This window comes from Microtus ochrogaster, linkage group LG2, assembly GCF_000317375.1.
Source record: "Microtus ochrogaster isolate Prairie Vole_2 linkage group LG2, MicOch1.0, whole genome shotgun sequence".
In the NCBI taxonomy this organism is placed as follows: Eukaryota; Metazoa; Chordata; class Mammalia; order Rodentia; family Cricetidae; genus Microtus; species Microtus ochrogaster.
Window position 1 is genome coordinate 30139722 of NC_022028.1, and position 13384 is coordinate 30153105.

Sequence of the window (13384 nt, forward strand, 5' to 3'; positions counted from 1 at the left end):
CTGAAGAGTTCATTCATTGGTTGATAGCGTCTCAGACAACTGAAGTCAATTATTCTGTAATCCATTGGGCTTCTGGCTAGATTTTACAGGAACAATATAAATAGGCCAACAAATGAAGCTATGTAGCAGAGATTTTCAATGTTTCAAAAATGATTTCCTCTCTAATCTATTATAATCTATCCTTTTTAACCATGCCCTTTAAATAATTGTGGGACAAGAGGTTTTGAAAAAGGAGGAAGAAAGGAAAAACAGCCTCTCTACACTAGCAGTTCATTTCAAAGCAGAATGAGTCATTTTGCCAGGAAGGCCTGCCGTCCTGTATTCCAGGGCCTCGACATTAGCATAAACACTTCACGGACGAATATAAAACATTATGTTCTCTCCTGCATTTTACAGAGAATAGAAATGCCTGCTCTGGCAACCCTTTTGAAAAGTAGCAATTATAGAAAAAATATATTCAATAAGGGATTAGGAGCCTAAAAGCTATTAATGAATATTAAGGTAGTGATTCACAAAAATCAACTCCCCGTCCCAGGGAACCTGCAAACAGACTACTTTTCCCCAGTCGGGGGGCCAGAGTGTCCTTCTGCTAATGGCGCTGAAGCCACATGGGGTTTACTCAGGCAATCCGGAGGCTGGTACAAAGCCTCTGGCTCTCCTCCCCAGGAGAACCTGCGAGGCTCCTCCTCCACACGCATAATGGCAACTGGCTCCTGAAGTGACAGGGCTATCATTATGCACTTGGGAGAAAATTAAGGGCTGGCTTAATTAAACTTAGGTAAGACGATTCATTTATGTCTGGGTCACCCCACCAGGAAGGCGCGGGGCTCTCTTGAACAGAAACAAAGACGATATCCAGTCTGAATTTTGAGCTCCTGTGATTTTTGTTTTTTTATGGGAGCATCCGTTTCGCCAATTTTCAAATGTTCTTTATATTGTATTAGCATCATGGCAAGACAGCTGTTTGACACTGGACCTTAGCAGCTCCTGCACAAGGGCAGGATCCATGTCAATTTGCAGTGATTTTTCTGCATACCAAAGGGTCTGTTGGCTACTTAGTCAGGGATGGCTACAAATCACAAATAGAAAGTCTTGCTAGAAAAGACTTTATTTTATTTTTTTTTTGAAACTAACCTTCCCCAGCTAGAGTAAAATTGGCATTTTAATAGAAGAAAGGATTTTCCCCTGAGGGTGACACTCATGTCAGAGCTCACTTTTCAGGGCACTTAAGAATAATTGAGAGAAAAACTCAATTAAAATTTTGTTTCCGGGCCTGGAGAGATGGCTCAGTAGTTAAGAGCACTTATGGTTCTCATGGAGGATCTAAGTTCTGTTCCTAGCACCCAGGTCAGGTGGCTCGTGGTCACCATAACTCCAGTTCCTCTCTAGCCTACGTGGGCACTCCTGTACACATACAAATACCCACCCACAGACACATACTCACACACATAACTGAAAACAAAGGTAAACAGGAAAGCATTTTCAAGACGTGTTTTCCTTGCCATCCTTTGATCAATGGCGGGCTCTGTTATGCAGAATACATTTAGCGTTTTTGTTGTAGGCTCCCTGTGGGGTGGCTGCTTAAGAGAACTTTCTGGTCAATAACGTCTATTTTATTTTATTCTTTCTAAAGCTATGCCTCAGTCTGGAGTCCAACTTGGCCGGGGACTCACTACAAAACTCCACGCTGGCTTCAAAATCTTGGCAATTTTCTGGAGACTCCAATGTGCTAGGAGTTCAGCCTTTTTTTTCTTTTTTTCCTTTGTTCTTTTTCTGTCTTTCTTTCTTTTTTTTTTAAATAAAGAAACCTGGTGTTTTTGTTTTGTTATTGAAGACATGGTTGACATTGTTTCATTCTAGTCCGGAATTCACTATGTAACCAGGGCTGAACATCTCTATTTTAACATGAAATATTTTCTTAATGTAGCAGAATATTTCCTATTGACTTATTTGATTTTGAGTTCATGCTATCTGTGTTGAATATTTTGAGTGTCTGAAATTGAAGCCCACTTCTTTTTTATTTGCATTACTCATGTGTTTCCAGGATCCCCAAACCAGGCCTCCTGATAGTTCATGATGAACTTGGTCTGAGAACAGGTTCCAGGAAGAGGTGAGGGGAACAGGTGAAGCATTAGAACATACGTCAAATCCTTCCACTTTGCGGTTAGGATATTAACACTCTTCATAAATAACTAAGGACTGGCTGAATCAGGAGAGCAGTTTAGCTCCCTGAGAGAGAAGCCACGAAACAAGTCCAAGTATAGATTCCACATCCCCCCTCTGACTATGGCATGGATCGGAAATGTATTTTGAAATGGTCCAAAAGGGCAAAACAATAAGGAAAACATTCTTGGGACAGAAGAGCATGTTATTTTAAAGTTATTATTTCTCTTTCCACCTGGCTATATCTCAATGTTTTTGGAACAGCCTTGCTCAGAGGGGAACACGAACAAAGCTTTGTAGTTATCCTAACCCATTACTGTGATGGTCTTATCTAAACCTCCTTTTTAGGACCTCCGCCCTTGTCTAGCTGGAATGTGCTTAGATCCCTAATGGGAATTATTTGGAGGCCTTGTACCAGAACATGCACTGGGTGTTTCTTTCTGGGTCTTCATTCTTGGTAAGCGGAACCTCTCCATCAGGCAGGTGTCCATGCTGCCTGTGGTCTGTTCCCCAGGCTGAAGCACCCCATTTTTGTGGGGGCTACTACCCCCTCCACGCTCCTTGCACCACACACGGCTTTCCACCTAGCCTCTTGCAGGAGATAGCTCCAGTCTGGAAACCCAGCCATCCTCTAAATTCCACCCAAATTAGATTTTGTTATCTTTTGGCTTAAAATCCACAATGACCACACCGCCTATGAAGTCCAAATGACTTCACAGGGGGTGAAAGTCCATCGTGAACTGTGAGGCTTGTGTCTGCGAGCATCTCTCGTGAGCATCTCTCGTTAGCCTGAACTGCACACAGATCTGCAAAACATTCACATTTGTGTCTCTGGTTCCTCTTTCTACCATTGATGCTCTCCCTTGGGTCCATTGGCTTGGTAGACACACATTTATCCTAGCACGGTAGACTAGTGTAGGTGTATGAATTTCCCAGAGACTTGGGGGGCTCTCTGCTCTCCCTCTCCATTCTCTAATATATTAGCACACCCCTTTTGCTCCCTGGTTAAATCTGAAGCCCATGTGGGACAGGGACCATGCTTTGCTCGTCTTCGGTTGTCCACTGTTAGCATATGAATGTGCCTATTATTGACTCAACTCTGTCATTCAGTGACAATTTTCTATACCTTACTAAACCTCTGATGTTCAGCTCTGTAGATATCATTGCTAAGAGGGTGCCCAGCATAATAAGTCTTTCTTACTTCAGAATATCAAAACGTTAAACATTCCCACACACCCAGAAGCTCTTACTACAATTATCAACACAACGCCAGTCAACCAGCACTGACCCTTTCTAATTACTTCTCTATGAGCTGAAATCAGAAATGAGATTTGCTCAGAGATTTGGCAGAAAGAAGATCCTTCACTGAAATAGCAAGATGGCTTGGGCTGCAATCTGTATACCCTCATGATTTAAAGACTTCTTGGTACCAAGTTGCATCTCTGAAGTCTGTGTATGTTTTGAGTGCTAAGAAAAAGTCAGCAGAATACCCAGGAGACTTGGACTTCACTGAAGAGTTCCTTTTGCACTTCCTGTAGGTTACCACAAAACAGACGGCTCTCCTTTGGGATCAGGGGTCCTACCGGACAACTGGAATAGTTTAACAGCTGTCTCTTTTATTTGTCATAGCTGGCTATAAGAAGCATGGGATCAAAACCCAGTGCCATTGTCCTTGGCTTCTCAGCAACCCTCATTGTCCACCATATTCAGAGAGTCCAGGTTTATCCCTGCTTTTCCAGTCACAATCCAGCTGGCCTTGGTGAGCTCCCAATAGATCAGCCCCACAGTCTCCGTGGGTGGGTGCACCCCTCTTGGTCCTGACTTCCTTGCTCATCTTCTCCCTCCTTCTGTTCCTCATTGGGACTTTGGGAGCTCAGTCCAGTGTTCCAGTGTGGGTCTCTGTCTCTATGTCCATCCATCGCCAGATGAAGGTTCTATGGTGATATGCAAAATATTCATCAGTATGGCTATAGGATAGGATCATTTCAGGTTCCCTATCCTCAGCTGCCCCAGGAACTAACTGGGGACCTCGCCTTAGGCACTGGGTTTTGATCCTACTTCTTGTTCTGGCTTTGTGGGGGCCTAGCCAGTTTGGATGTTCACCTTCCTAGACCAGGATGGAGGGGGGAGGACTTTGGACTTTCCACAGGGCAGGGAACCCTGACTGCTCTTCAGACTCGAGAGGGAGGGAGAGAGGAGTGGGGGGAGGGTGGGAGGAGTGGGAGGCTGGGAGGAGGCGGAAATTTTTTTTTCTCAAAAAAAAAAAAATCTTAAAAAAAAAAAAAGAAGCATGGGAAAAGGAGGACTTCTGGTTGGACCCAGGTTTCAGTCCAGATGTGTCCCTTCCCAATTCTGTTGTCATGGGTGATTTCTGCTAAATTTCCCTCATCTATAAGTTAGGACATTACACTCATGTTGAAAATTAAAGTTGGATTATTACCTACCTAGTGCATAGCAGCCACCATGCACCAATTATCGTCACATCATCTATTTAAAATAAGGTATTCAATATGAAAACTATTTCTTGTCCCCCCCCCCCAAAAAAAACACAACAAAATTACACGTTGATCCTCCCAGGGCATATACATTACTGGCTAGAATTATTCATACCTAGCCAGCTCTTAACATCTTTGGGAATGCTTCTTTATTTCAGTTCTTGGTTATTTTACCACAAAAAGTTATCACAATTTCCTGCAGGGACATTATGAGTAAGGTATGCAGGGACCAAACAATTGGCATCAAAAAAGTCAGCATTCTACAATTCTGCTATCCACAAGAAACTCTGCATAACGCAGTTAAAGCAGGGTGCCTAGCTGCCACATCCATGGGAAATGCTTGAACCTTATGGTGCTTAAATATTTAATGAGTCATTGGGAAGATGTGAAACACACTTGATAAACTGCATCACTTTCTCTAGCCTATCGTTTTAGAGTAAGAAATTTTGATCATGCAACTTTTGCAAGATGCCCGATCTCCTGTTGACCCATAAATATTTGCTGTATTGTCACTTATGATATGGTTCATTATATATAAAATTGTGTGATGGCTTCCAAAACCACTGTCTTGATGAATGTATTTTCTTTTAAACCAAAGTGGGTTTCCTTTTATGTGTTCTATAGGCAGATGTATGTCTGTACATGCATGATGTTGTGTGTTAAGTGTGTGTGTTGTGCATATGTAGGCTAGAGGCCCTAAACTGTTGCTCCTCACGTGCCATCCACCTTGTTTTTTTGGATAGCATCTTCATGGATCTGATATTCACCAAGTAGGCTAGCTGGCTGGCCAGGAGCCCCAGGTACCCACCTGTTTCTGTGTCCTCAACCCTGGGATTACAAGCATGTACCACCAGGCCTGGCTTTCTTTATTTAATGTGGATTTTGGAAGGCTTAACTCATCCTCAAGTACTCAAGGCAAACACTGACTGAGCTACCACCCCAGCACCGTGCCCATCTTCATTTTAAATTTACCTTATAATGTGTTCTGTCCTCAGAACTGGCTGAGTGGGGAACATAAGTTTGCCAGAAGGAAGAGCCAAGGCTGGGGAAAGTGAGATTCTGAGGCTATATGAAGCATACTTCTCTATTCAGTGTTGGGTGGAGAAAAAAAAAAAAGAAAACCAGGCCTCAGGCAAGAGGGTCGAATCAATCACAGGTAAGGGGCAGTATGAGTCTCAGCCCTAACAGGCCTGAGTTGTCATGTGAGTTAAGCTAGACGAGGCTGCCTACTTCCAGGACTATTTGAAAGGCTGAGGTGTGAAGGCCAACTGAGGAGACATGCACAGTTAGATACTGGGACTTGTAACTTCCCTGTGCTAGCGAGCTTCTCATCGCTGACATCAAACGCCTGAGAGAAACAATTGAGAATGAGCGTTTATTTGAACTCAGCTTCCGTTGGAGCTTTGCTGGATTAACTGAGGTGTATAGCGGAGTCTCACGCTGTGGGAGCACGGAGCAGAGGCTGCTCGCCTCATGGTGGCCAGGAAACAGACTGAGAGCCACCAAGAGTGGCCCAGAGCAGCACAGCCTCCAAGCACAGGCCTGCTCACTCCAACTAGGCTCCACCTCTGAAAATCACCGCTTCTCATCAGCATTACAAGGCTTCAACACATCAGCCTGAAGGGTGACAGGGCGAGCACACGGGGTACTTCATATCCAAACCACAACAGTACGCGCTGCTGGACATGGGTATTCTTGGCCTAAGTTTTTGTTAAAAGTGGGGGATATTTAAAATGGGTGATACAATGTTCCTCTGGTCTCAGAAAAGCCAGTTTGCTGTAGAACACATAACGAGAGTGGAGGTGGTTCAGTTGGTAAGGCCCCTGCGGCATAAACATGAGGATCTGAGTTTAGATTCCCAACACCTATGGACAATCAGGTTTGAAGAGGTACTGTCCATACAGACCTAGCACAGAGAGGGGTGGGGTCAGGTGGATCCCTGGACTCTCCGGATCAGTGTCTAAAGAGAACTCGTGCCAAAAAATGTCAGGGTACTGGGGCCTGGAGAAATGGCTAGGTGGTTAAGGCTAGCGGCTGCTCATTCAGAAAACTGGAATTTGTTCACGGCACCCATGTCAGGCAGCTCACAGTCTCAGGGGACCCAATAGCCTCTTCTGACTCCTCTGGGCACACACACACACACACACACACACACACACACACACACACACACACACACACGAGTTTGAGAAGCACTTTGGTTTACCACCTGTCATTATAGGAATGAGCGTCTTTTCATTTCAGTCTTCAAGTATCTATTGAAATGCTCCGACATTTCAAAACACTGCTGAAGGTACAGGGAGGAAGAAGAGAAACGTGACTATACTCTCCCAGGTCCTGCCCTGGAGGGAAGATGAACTCTCACGGCACAATCAGCATTGCCAAGTAACGTGTGGCTATCAAGAGATGCAGACTAAACAAAAGAGCAGGTCTGCGATGTGACCTGTGGTCTCTAGGAAAGGCCTCAACTTGGCGACAGAATGTGAAGGACAGAATGGGCTGAGGGAGAGGAGATGCCAATCCAGTACTGAAGAGATCCCAGTATGAGACGCATTCGCAGCCTGGATGAGAAGACCAGTGAGCAAGCTGTTAGGAACACATGGGCCGAGGTCCAAAGCTGCTGGGAGCCCGGTCGTTGGGGTTAATGGCTCTGACCTTTACCATGTGTCCACAGACAAACAATAAAAGATATTTGAGATGATGAGTGGTCCGGCTAAAATGGGTTTTGGAAGCCCAACTGGCATTGGTATGTCGAGTTGAGTGAAGACGTATTTTAAATATTGAGCAGAGCAATGAATCAAGAGGCTTCAAGGTCCTTCAGAGCTGAGAGCTTGCGATTCTAAAACACTGGAGGAGAAACAAGGGGGGGGGTGCGAATTAGGTTAAAAAATTGCTGCAGTGATCCAAGGGAATGGGTAGAAGAAATGATACACTTAGGAGTAACGGAATACACTTCTTTCCTGAACATGGGCTTCCAACAGAGGTCCACACTCTGTGGCAGGGTCACCTCTGGTCATTCCCGTTGCTAGCTCCCCTGGCAATGCCCTGAGTCCAGTTATTTTACTGCTTAGCTCCAGCCTTGCCAGCAGGTATTCTTACAGGCAACACTGCCAATCATAGGCAACACTCCTCAAGTCCTCAAGAGGAAGCAAGCTTAACTAGTACTTCCTCCTTGAGAACCAGGAAAAGATTCTGAATGAAGAAGTCTTTAAGCTGACTGCCCACACCAAGCTTTGGGAATTGGGTACCCTGGGAACATAAAAGACAATCAATTGGAAGATTATTGATAAAGAAACCAAAGTTAAAAATTGGCTTTCGGTGCTAATTACCTCCCTGTTAGGAGGGGTAATCAGTGTCTCTACTCTTTCTTAGTCCACTTCCAGTTTGTAACATAACTTTGAGCATTCCTTATTGCGAATGGAGCAAAACCAAACAAAAATGTAACAACAAACAATGAAAAAAATTCCAGACACAGAAAACAATAGGCATGGGTAAGCCCATTACTTGAATAACATAACCACCATAATTTCCAAAACATCTTTATTCTGAAAAATACCTGATTTTCACTTAGAACTAAAATGACCTTTCTCACATCTGTTATAAACATTTGGTGACATTCCACTTTATAAATAAAGAAAAAAAAACCCGCATAACTATACCATCCAAAATTAGGATTCCAATGTCCAAAGCAAGAAGGTATTATTATTAGATTCAAGGTACATAAAAAATAATAAAATATTTCCACATACAAGCTAGCAGAGTTCTAATATAATTGAAAATGAACTGTGGTGGGAAAATAACATTTAGTTAGCCTTCGAGTGTGGAGTGAGGGAGACAGGGAAGGTATGGCAAGGTAATGGAGTTACAGGCAGTTATGAGCTGCCATGTGGGTGCTGGGAATTGAACCCAGGTCCTCTGGAAGAGCAGTCAGTGCTCTTAACAGCTGAGCCATCTCTCCAGCCCAGACCACTCCAATTTAAATGTGCTTAGAGATACCAGGCTCATGGGCATAATTCATAACATCAACTAACTGCGGCTTTACACCAATTACAAATTAAACCAAGGTGCTCAGGCACCACTGGCTGGATGGCCTGTCCAAATGCTTTCAGACTTCAGGGATTTGCTTAGCCCATTTGTATGCGAGTGTCAAGTGTATCCAGGTGGGTTCATATGAGCAAGCAGACATGGAGTTGCACAGTTGGCATGCACCAGATGTGTCAAATGCACACAACAGAAAACTGAGACGTTAATAGCCTCAAAATGTCAACCCCGGGCACCAGCTCATCTTAGAGCTGAGCATTTGGAGTTTTATTTACACACTGTGAATTTCTTTCTTTCTTTCCTTCATCATCTGCTCCTCCTTCCCTCCTGCCCCCCTCAATTCCTCCCTCTTTCTCTGAGACAGGGTTTCCGCTGTGTGTACATACATGTGTGCGTGCATGTATATGTGTGCTTGTGTGTATTCTGGCTGGCATAGAACTTCATATGTCAACCAGACTGGCTTTGAACTCAGAGATCCTCCTGCCCCTGACTCCTGAGTGCTGGGATTAAAGGTGTGTGTCACTATGCCCGGCCTGTGAATTTTCTTAATGGACATATAGTACTTAGTTTAAAGTCGGTTTTACTGGTTACAAGTCTCTTGTTTTATTTTATGAAAGCAACACGCACACACACTTTTAAAAACAGAATACAAAACTGTAAACGAAGTCAGGTCCCATGCACTCCCCTCCAAAGCTCATCTGTATGAATAGTATGTTTTTGTAGATGCTTGCACTGTGTGTAAGAAAGCCTGCCTACAGAAACTACACATGAATGTGAGTTAAAATAGGAGCATCATTTGTTGCTCCTAACTCCCTTTGAACTAAAGGCTCCATGACAGTCAGGTAGTAGCGATAATTCTGGCTTTGTCCTTTTATTCTCGGAACACAAGCAACACAAATGCATTTTGTGACTCGGACACTCTGTTTTCTAAACACTGAAGTTCTCTGGGGCATTTTTTTTTTTTGGATGCCTGTTTATGATAGACATCGGGCACAACAGTGACCAATGAAAAGGCACTTTGGTGAAGAAAGAAATACTTCCAGCAAATGGGATACCCAGTGAGAAACTAACTGTTCATCTCCACTTTGCTCTGTGTGTGTGGGGCAAGTGCCGCTGTTTTGTGGAGTAGTTACACAAGTCTCCTGCTCCTGGAGGTGTGGCTGTGAACCCCAATTGCTGGTGCCATTTGCTATCTGATGAGTGGGTGGGTGTTTCTCCACCTTAGATCTTTCCTATTCCCCTCCAGTCGGATATTCTACATGCAGAGCAAAGCAGCGCTTGTGAACAGCAGGCAGACACAGCCCCCCAAGCAGCCTGCATGAAAGTGGATGGACTATCCCAGGAAGGCAGCCACATCCTCTCCCGGAATCATCATGGAACTTTGCCAGGAGGGCCAGCGGTGGTGGCACTGCACCTCCTGCCAGGCAGGGCACCGAGGCAGAGTGAGAGCTGATCGTCTCACCTGGTGAAAAAATACTTTCTCTAAAGGACACAGTCTTCAACCCCAGTGTAAATGTGCAACTGAGTTGGGTGGGAAGGTGGGGAGTGTGTGGAAATTGGTCCTAGCTGAAGAGGTGACCTTTGGCTTAGGAGAGAACATAGGGCAAGATAGGTCACTCAGGGAAAGCTGTGCACTTCCGGGGCGAGCCTGGTTTCCAGATGTCAGCCTGGCTGGGGAATCTGGACATATGGGGGCCATGGAGTGACAGCTCGAGGCAGACATGAGTGATCTGTAATAATAACGGTGCGCTCTGCTTTTGTTTACAATGAATTAGGGGCTTAGGGAGTAGACTGAACGGGCTACAATCACACAGCTGGACCATGTCTTCCCGGGTGTGGCGCCACGTCACTGGCCATCAAATCTGTGAAGGCGCTGTCTCCTCATTTCTTCCTCTGGCGTGAGTCGGAACCCATAGGGTGTTGGGCCATTTCTGGTATTTCCTGTAGCGAGAAAGCGTAAAGGGAAATCACACACTGCCTATCCATCGCGCTGACATTTATAAGGAAGAGTGTACCCTAGGATTCAAAGAGGAGAAAACCAGCTGTTTGGTGTCATCCTTATTTCAACACTAAAAAGGCACATAGCAAACATATTTTAACTTCAGCTGTCAATACTAATTTCAACAGAGAGCAAATAATTTTTAGTATGGTTCAGCCCATGTGCTTGATTCATACTCAGCTTCTTGATACTCGGCCCACTTTGACTTTTTTCTTCTACCATGTTCCATAATTTAATTTTCATCACTTAACCTTCCATATGTCTCAAGGGCTGCTTTCATTTTTTATGCCCAACTCAACTAACTCCTCCCTAGCCCACTGCTGATAATTATGCTGCCTGACTTCTCCTGCTTAGCCCTGGGGCCTCTCCTTCCTCCCTCTAACCTGCTTGTCTTCCCAGCCTGGGTACCAGAAGCACACCTAACTGAGACACACGGGTCTCATCTTCCGGGAGGAAAAGGGCAGCATACACAAGGCGGAGCAGGAGCAGAGCTGACTGACCCAGTGGCGGTGATGTCATGTCTCAAGGGATTCGTGTTCTGCCTTGATTTTTTAATGCCCTTCTCAGTCAGCTCACCCCACCTCCACCCAACACACACAGTGTGGTAGCTGACAGACATAATATGTAAAGGTCACATGACGGAGAGGGAGGTTCCTCAGTCTGTAGACATACTCCAAATATAGGCTGTGACAGTATAAGAACTTCAGTTAGCACAGTTTCTTTGAAGGAGAAATATATAGTCTGTAACTGCAGATTTCTTTCCCTCCCGCCAGTTCCCGAAAAACCACTCAGAAGCTTAATATTAATTATAAACTGTTTGACCAATGGCACAGGTTTCTTACTGGCTAGCTTTACATAAAAATTAACCCATTTCTAACAATCTGTGTGTCACCAAACACCCTGTGAATTACTGGCAATGCTCTATATCTTATTCCTCCAGCAGCTGCTGCCATCTTTCAACCTCGCCTTCTTTCTCCCTGTATTCAGTTTGGCTTTCCCACCTAGCTATATTCTGCCCTGCCATTGGCCAAAGCAGCTTTATTCATCAACCAATGAAAGTAACACAAATTCACAGCATGCAGAAGGACATCCCATATCAACAGTCTGATCTTAAACCTCAGGAAGAAACTTCATACTCTCTGTTGGATACAGGTAAGAAGGTGGCACTAAAATGTCATCTTTTCACTCCTAGATCTGCAAGGCCTGCTAACTGGCAATGAATCTTTCTCGCATCACCTATAGCAACGAAAGGTCTCATTCTCTTTGTCAACACCTGCCCAGCCCTGAAGTCTTCCCCTAGTACAAACTCTTTAGCGTTCAGACTTTCTCTGCTAATTGTCCTCATCCAATAGCTGCCTTGTTCTGCCTGAGAGAGACGCCATCTGTGTGTACCTCTGCTCCCTCCTACCAGGGGCAGAAGCTCAGAAATGGTAGGGGACAGCTATGACACTTCTCACCTCTCACGACGTGGACCAGTCCCAAATACATAGCTGTTGTCAAATAAATATGGTATTAACTGCACTTATCACTTCCAGAGGCATCTGATTGGACCGGACATCACCCATCACAGACCACCCAGGACGGCTGTGGCTGACTGGGGGAGCAAAGGCTTTGAACTCGCTTGGCCACATGAGAGGATGAGAACAACTGCATCCTCTGATGGAGAGCAAGTGGGCATTCGATCTTTCTTGCTCGATCTCTACGAATGGCTTATTTCATTGTTGTTTGCATTGACAAGGTGGATAGATGTCACAACTATAGTGAGCTGGCAGAGAGACCAGGGAGAACTGATTTCTGAAACCAACTGGAATTTTATCTGTCCAAGAGAAGTCCACAAAAACTAGTCAAGAAACTCTTGCGTGACTTTGTTTATGTGTTGTTACTGGGACCCTGATACTTACTTCTAACTAGTCCTCTTTTGTTGAGATCCCGGGTTGATGACCTCTTAAGCCTGTTATCCCTTCTTGACTGGAACAATCAAAGAGAACAGAGAAAGGCTTGTGCCCATGTTCATCACTAATGATGAACCTTTACTTTATGGTCTTTGAGTACAGCAAAACGCATGTTTTAACCTAGATTAAAGACGACAGTGAATAAAAACACTAAACAACTTTCACCATAAACATTTTATGAATTTTCAAGATTTATCCTATAGATAAAGTTTTTTTGCTGTTTTTATAAAGGAATTTGTCTTTGTTCAAAATAGTGAATTTCTGAAATGCCAACTACATGAATCAAATCAACACAAGTTTATTGCTTAAAATTGTTTCATATAATCAGATCCAAATCCAACTTTGCTGTTTGTGGCTGCTTTTAACAAGAGAATTCTAACTGTACTTATGAACGCGGGCCAACACTTGACGGCCTGCTGCAGATGGGCAAGGACTCTGATTAGAATCAGGAGCAGTTCAACGTGGCAACGTTGTCACAGGACACAAACCAATGGGAGTGGACAGTGTCCTCACACTCTCAAAGAAAGCCAGTGTCCTCCGCTGTGTTTCCGTGACAGATGATTCACAGTTGCCTTTGGGAGGACTAATTGTTTCATGATGGAAGGAGGGGCAAATAGTTAGGGGGCAGATGGTGAGAGTTCCTCAGGTCCAGTGCTCAGCATGAGTAGGCCGTGTGCAAGTGCTCTCTCTCTCTCTCTCTCTCTCTCTCTCTCTCTCTCTCTCTCTCTCTCTCT

At 44.5% G+C, this 13384-nt stretch overlaps 1 protein-coding gene across 2 annotated transcripts in view; it reads right to left on the reverse strand.

Annotated features, from left to right (window-relative positions):
* Nucleotides 1-8216: 8216 nt before the first annotated feature.
* Nucleotides 8217-13384, reverse strand: part of Rhbdd1 (rhomboid domain containing 1) — a 121025-nt gene continuing 115857 nt past the window's right edge. For both annotated transcript variants that reach the window (XM_005360039.3, XM_026785818.1), the window contains exon 7: nucleotides 8217-10640. In XM_005360039.3, coding sequence (XP_005360096.1) covers nucleotides 10546-10640 — 95 coding nt within the window. In that variant the 3' untranslated portion in view covers nucleotides 8217-10545. The remainder of the gene's footprint in view (nucleotides 10641-13384) is intronic.